The sequence below is a fragment of the Physeter macrocephalus genome, unplaced genomic scaffold (genome assembly GCF_002837175.3).
Source record: "Physeter macrocephalus isolate SW-GA unplaced genomic scaffold, ASM283717v5 random_652, whole genome shotgun sequence".
Lineage (NCBI taxonomy): Eukaryota > Metazoa > Chordata > Mammalia > Artiodactyla > Physeteridae > Physeter > Physeter macrocephalus.
Genome location: NW_021145809.1, coordinates 43,212 through 50,000, shown reverse-complemented (window position 1 = coordinate 50,000; position 6,789 = coordinate 43,212). Strand labels below are relative to the sequence as shown.

The 6,789-nt window shown below is 43.0% G+C and overlaps 1 protein-coding gene across 1 annotated transcript; it reads right to left on the bottom strand.

Moving 5' to 3' along the window:
• Nucleotides 1-5,890: 5,890 nt before the first annotated feature.
• LOC102993652 (ribonuclease 7) lies at nt 5,891-6,318 on the bottom strand (the record flags this gene model as incomplete). The annotated part of the gene is given in 2 exon segments (XM_028485709.1): nt 5,891-6,156; nt 6,159-6,318. Coding segments are annotated over 2 exon segments (426 nt in total), but the record flags the coding sequence as incomplete, so codon positions are not given.
• Nucleotides 6,319-6,789: the final 471 nt, after the last annotated feature.

The following is a 6,789-nucleotide window of genomic DNA, read 5'->3' as shown; positions in this document are numbered from 1 at the left end:
AATCCATTTGAAAATACTGGTTTTTTTTTTTTTTTTTTTTTTGGTGTTTGTTTTTTTGGCCACGAGGCATGCAGGATCTTAATTCCCTGACCAGGCATTGAACCCGTGCCCCCTGCAGTGGTAGGGCGGAGTCTTAACCACTTAACCATTCTTAACTATTGCCAGGGAAGTCCCCTGGAAATACAGTTTTATGTTCTCTTTTCTTCATGTAGCATTGCCCACACACATTTCCATGTATCAATGTAATTTCTGTGTATTTGTCTTCAGTTAAAGTGATGACTTGACACTTCAGTTAAAGCACTATAAGTAGTTGCCCCATCATTTGTTTAGTCACTCTCAATTTTGGGGAATTTGTATTATTTCTGAGCCTTTTTTTGGGTTACAAAAAGAAAAGTATAAACGGGTTGCACAAGTTTACTCCTCCTCACTTTGAGTTAGTTCCATTTAGCATATTTTACTAGGTAGAATTATTGGATCAAACATTAGAGGCCATTTTATAACTTGTGTTGTTGTCTGATGAGGCAATTTTGGAGGGCAAGGGGCATGAAATACTCTTGAAAATATTTAAAAAGTTGAGTGTGATGAGGAATTGGTTTTATTCTGAATGGCTCAAAGTGATAGGGCATCAGTGAATTGCTGTAGTGATGGAGATATAGATTAGGTTCTCTACAGGAGAATTTTTAATATTTAGAGCTGCCAGAAAATGGCACAGTCTGTCTCCATAGGTAGTAAATTCCCCCTTTCTGGAAATTTAAAGCATAATGAGAGAGTTTTAAAATAAATTGTTTTATAAACTTTCCAGAGTTGTGATTTGTATATTTTCCTAGCCCCATTCCTTTGCTCTGAAAACAAATTGTGTTCAATGAACATTTATTAAGATCTAAATGTGCCAGGTATATCCAGTGGCAGCTGAAGCTCTCATTGGCAGACTCCCAGCTGAGCCTCCAGGGGCCGGCAACCTGGGAATTACAACAGCATGAAGTCATACCTCCATCCCCACTCCCAATCCCCCAGTCTTCAGAACTGCTAAGCAGGTAGGTGCAAATTTGTCTCCAGTTCCTTGACATCTCATTTTCTGTGCTCATTTTCTACTTCCACATCTCTGCGCACATTCCACCTATTTTTAAGACATTTGTTACAAAACTTTCAATACACTATGCAATGCATCCAAATGCTCCCAAGCCAAATGCACCAGTACCTAAGTGATTGATTCCAAGTAATTGTTACATTACCTTGTTTTTTATTTCTGCCAAAAGATATTTGTACTTCAAATGAGGAGTTTTGGTCCCCAAAGAATCTGTAATTGGTGGAATATAGCACTCCTAATTCCACTAACATAACTTCTCCCCACCATGAACACATGTGTTTACACACACACACACACACGCACACACACACACGCACACACACACTTCCAGGCAAGCAGCCTGATTTATTGAAGGAACCAGTTGCTTAACAATCTGTTTTTTTTTTTGTTTTTGTTTTTTTAAAGCCACCTTACCTGGAAATATGTAGTCTCAAAACTCCAATTTTGGCCAGGGAGGAAAAGTCCCTATTGAGGATGGAGACTCAGTTATAATTGTCTCTGAGTTCTACTTTTTCTTAGAGTACATTTAGCTGAACTCCTCTGCAGCGACCACACAGGCCGCAGGGGGGCCCCGCTCCCGTTTCTCAGTTCCTCCACAATGCAGTGGGAGACCCTCTTCAAGTCAGCAGAAATGATCCACCTGGAGGCGGCACGATGCAGAGAAAGGAGGGCGCTGGGGAGAGACAGTTCCGGGTTCAGTTCCAGTGCCACCACTGCCAGCTCTGTGCCCGAGCCTGGCTTCAGCTATTGCATCATCAGAGGCCACTCTCTCTTCTGAAGGCTCAGTAAAACCAGCAAACATGGGAACACCAGGAAATACAATCAGTGAAACTACTCTGCACTGTGTAGATGAAAACAGTCCAGAAAATGGACTGGTCTCGCAGTGTCGATGCGAATTTTTAAAACGTTCTTTGGTGCCCGGGAAAGAACATTTAAGGGGCTACTTTGGCTTTTTCAAATGTATGTTCCCTATATTAAAGACGCAGATCAGAAGCTCAGTTCTTCCTTAAGCTTTTATGTTTAACTTACAAACAAGTATATTTTAATAATCACTTTAAATGGTTGTATTTGATGACTATTTGGTACCATTTATAAATGTAGTTTAAAATACTCCTTTAAACATTTAAAAATATACTTTGTAAGTTTAACATATTCCATGTCCTTACAAAGTAATTCAGTTATCTGAGCTAACCAACTACACATTCCCGAATACCTAAAAACATTCTTAGAAATCTGACAATTTATGAATATGGTGATTAAATTCCTGTTTTCTTAAATGTTCCAAAACTAATTTTAAAGGAAAATTCTATTTCAAACCACACATCTAAACTAATTAAACGTTTAAAATTAGAATGGCGGGCTTCCCTGGTGGCGCAGTGGTTAAGAATCCGCCTGCCAATACAGGGGACACGGGTTCGATTCCTGGTCCGGGAAGACTCCACATGCCGCGGAGCAACTAAGCCCGTGCGCCACAACTACTGAGCCTGCACTCTAGAGCCCGCAAGCCACAACTACTGAAGCGCTTGCGCCTAGAGCCCGTGCTCTGCAACAAGAGAAGTCACTGCAATGAGAAGCCCGCGCACCGCAACGAACAGTAGCCCCAGCTCGCTGCAGCTAGAGAAGGCCCGTGTGCAGCAACGAAGACCCAATGCAGCCAAAAATAAATAAATAAATGTATTTTTTTTTTTAAGTTAAAAAAAATTAGAATGGCAAGACCAATTTCTTACTGTAACAGGCTAAATTCTCTTAAACACTGCAAATACCTAAAATACCAAATATGCATGAAGTCCTTAATACAGACACATTAATGCCATGTATTTGATTCACGTAAATATTTTTATCCTTAATTTTAAAATTTCTGGATATTAAAACAAACTTACCCACTAGGTAATAATTATGTCATCCTAAATATCTGGGAAGTTCCTTCCTGAGTGACTTTTTTGCAAACACATTCTCAGTGGCTCAGAGAGTATAACCAGCAGAGATTTAGTCCCAAGGCTTTTGGGTAGCTCTTCTCAGGCCCCAACTTCCCCACTGGGCCCTGTTTTATGGATGCTGTGTCATTAGTCTCTGAATGGGCCAGTTTCATAGTCCATGGCCCCTAGATTCAAGTTACACTCCATCTAATTCTTCAACCTACACACGGAAGTCAGAAACTCCTACCCAGGCTGCTATACCATTTGTTTGGATATAATTAATCTATTTAAGGATCCATTCTATTCTGGATTCTTTCCACACTCTTGCCAGCTTCTGGAGCCACAACTCTTACAGATATTGAGTGATTTAATTTCTCCTGGTGTTGCCTGACTCTGGTTACAGACCTAATGTTATGTCAGAGACATGTATCAGGAATATTAATATTTAACAGGGAACAAACTTTAGGTTAGGATGAATGAAACCCTGGGAGAGGTGGGAGAAAAATGTTACAGAATCCATTTGGTTCATTATACTCTTCTGTTATTGTCTGATAGTGTTTTAAAGGTATTATTTTTTCTTGCCTCCTAAGCTAGACAGTAAATCCTTGATTGCAACCACCTAGGTGACTTTGCTTAGCTTCAATTTACAGCCCCCTCCAAAATCATAATGTGTGTTGGACCTATGTTAGGAACCCAGTGATATATGGAAAAAAGAAAATCCAAGAACTTCTGTGCCCTCCTAAGGTAGTATCTGGGATAGATGGGGAATTACTGGAAAAGCAAGCAAACAAAAAAGAATGAGTAGACACAGGTGTCTCTTAGATTAGGATCTTGAATGATTGGCTCTTTTGTTTCCCCTAACCAAGACTGAGAGATGGCAGGAGGAGGGGCAAGTTTGGCAGCCAGGCAGATTTGAGCCCAGTTCTGAGTGTTATTGTTAAGATGTCTGCAGGATGCAGTAGAGGGATGGATATATGTGCCTTGAACTTGGGAGACTGGAGCTGGGGAGGTGATTTTGGGAGCAGGTAAGTGGCACTTGAAGCCATGGAACTTTAGCAAGTCACTCAAGAGAGTACAGCGTGAGAAGAAAAGAGAGCTAAGAATAGGACCCTGAGAAACACCATCATTTAAGGTGCAGACGGAGAAAGTGGAGCCTGCCCACGACACTGGGGCGAAGCCAGAGGAGTAGAAGAATGTTGTTTTCCTCTCATTTTCAGTATGTCTTCCTTGGTCAGAAGCACAGGGTGGGCGCAACAGTGATAGTGATGGGCAGACTGTGGTATGGCAGGGCCGCCTAGATGCTGTTGGGGAAGCTATATTTGGGATAGGATAGTGTGGGCGTGGTAGGTAGCAAGGAGCTCTGCCTTAGATCTCTTTCTAGAAAGCAGGGAAGCGGGCTGGGAGTCAGAATTTTTGGATTCTCTGCTTTTCCTGTGATTTCCCGTTTCACCAATCATCCTTTCCTTATTCTGAGCCCTAGTCTGTGTAGGAAAATCTCTTTCTAAATATGGGAAGGGAAGTGTATGGGGGAGGCAGAGTCAGAAGAGGGAAGGAGAGTGGTTGCCTTATGGTTGAGTGTGTGCACTTGTATACGTGCGTTTGTATTGTGTACACACGTGCACGTATGTGAGTATGTGCCCCTGTGTATGGGCGTGTATGTCTTATGTTGGTGTTTAATTTATATGTGTACATGTATATATATATTTTTCGCTGTGTATCATCATGATAAGTATAGAAATTGAGAGGAAGCACTGAGAAACTTTATGCCAATCTGATACGCTGATTTTATGTTAATTGAACCTAATAATAAAAAATTTGGCCTTGTGTTTTCTATATCTGTATGTTCTGTTTCATTTTTCCAGCAATTCATTTTATTGTATTTTATGAAAGTGCTGGTCTATGGCAGATTGCATATAAAACTGCTCCTTCACCACAGTTAGTTGGAGAAGCACTAATTAGAACCAGATCAAGATTTTTAGAAGGTCCTGATTCTGAAATTTCCAAGGGGGGGAAATTCACTTCAGAAGTCTGAGGTTCCTGCTCTGGGTCATACCAATGAGGCATGAGATCAGGTCTTGAGCATAAACAAGGGGGGTCCAGCCTCAGGTCTGACAGGCATCCCAGGGCTCTGCCTGCCCTTCCTTGCCTTCCTCCCCTTCATATGACGGGACCACCAGGCAATTTTCAAGGGGGTGGAGGGCAGAGCCCAGGCTGCTCCTCCAAGCCCAAGCCTGCTCAGGGAGCTGCCCTCCCTTCTGCCTGCAGGGCAGGTGATACTGAATCTTCACAGAGATAAGGAGGGGTTTCCAAACCTGCATACTTTCACTTGGATAGTAATACACATACTCAATCAGGAAAAGCAGGGTCTTTTATTGCAGCAAAATCAGACACATTCCTTTGCCCAACACAGGCAACCCGGCACAGATTCTCCCGCCCTCCTTCCTTAGATAATCTCCGCCTCCCCCAACGGGGTTCCCTCTGAACTGTCCAACCACAGCTCTTCCAAGGTCCTGACTGTATTCTTCTTCTTTAAGATGGTCTCCAAAACTGCATATGTCATAAGCCCCACAAAACCTGGATCCACCTCTGCTAAGAGCCTTAGTGCTTGAAGGGCCACATGGTATCCACACTCAGAAAGCAACGTAAGCAACAGTGAAGGGCTAAGGAGAATCACCTCTCTTCCCTCACCATTTGGAGCATCCACAAAACCCCGTAAGGAATTAAGAGTATGTGAAGTTGGCTGCGTGGGAGAGAAGTGGTATTTGCAAAAAGGGTACGGATTAGTGAAGAACTCAAGGGAGGAAATGCAGCTGTAGCATCGGGAGTCTGCAGAGCTTGGGGTGAGGGAACACCTGGCCTTAGGCAACATTATCCAAAAGCACAGGACCAGCTGGTACCTTAGGCCATCCTTCGGTTGTGGAGGATCACAGGCCATGATGAAGAATGCATCCAGTTGCTTCTCCTTGTACCTGCAGTCTGAGCACCTCCCTGAGATGAGCTTATACGTGGTCAGGCATACAGGCTTCTGGCTCCGGTGGCAGTTTTTACAGCCATTCTTGCAGGTTATGATGGGAGTCTCCATGCTGGAGAAGGATTCATGCAGGAAGGTGTTGAGGCCTTTGCAGCTTTTGGAGTACTTGCTGATGTTGCCATCGCAGCATTGCACCCCTGAGGCCTGGGCTGCATGTGCTGAGTTTCAAACCACCGAGCTGAGGTCATGTTTCTGGGCTTGCCACCAACTGGGTCCTTGGCCATCCACAGCCCCAGCAGCAGGAGCACCATGAGAGGGCAGAATCCTGCTCTGGCTGCTGCCATCTCTCCCAAGGGGCACAGTGGCACAGAAGAAGTGGGAGGTATGTGACTGGGTCACCACGGGTGGTGCCCTGCTAGCCCTTCTAAGAATTTCATACTGTAAGTCAATTATTGCAGGGCTCCTATAGCCTCAGATATTTAAGAACACTACTGGCTGTTTATTGTTCAGTCCCAGCAGATAATGTACATTTTTATGCCCCCAATAAACACTTATACTGCTTTTCCCTCATAAGAGTTTTATGAGGTATGATTTCTTTCTTTTCTTTTTCTTTTTTTTTTTTTTTTTTAATATATGAACAAACTGAGACTCAGAAAAGTTAAGGAAATTGCCCATCATTCACACAGCTAGGGAGTGTCAAACACAGGCTCTGAATCAATGCTTCTTGGCTTCCAAAACTCCTGTTCTTTCCACACTCCCATGTTTCTTGTTTGAAACTCTGAGAAGTCAGACCACAAAAGGAAACTAATCTTGGA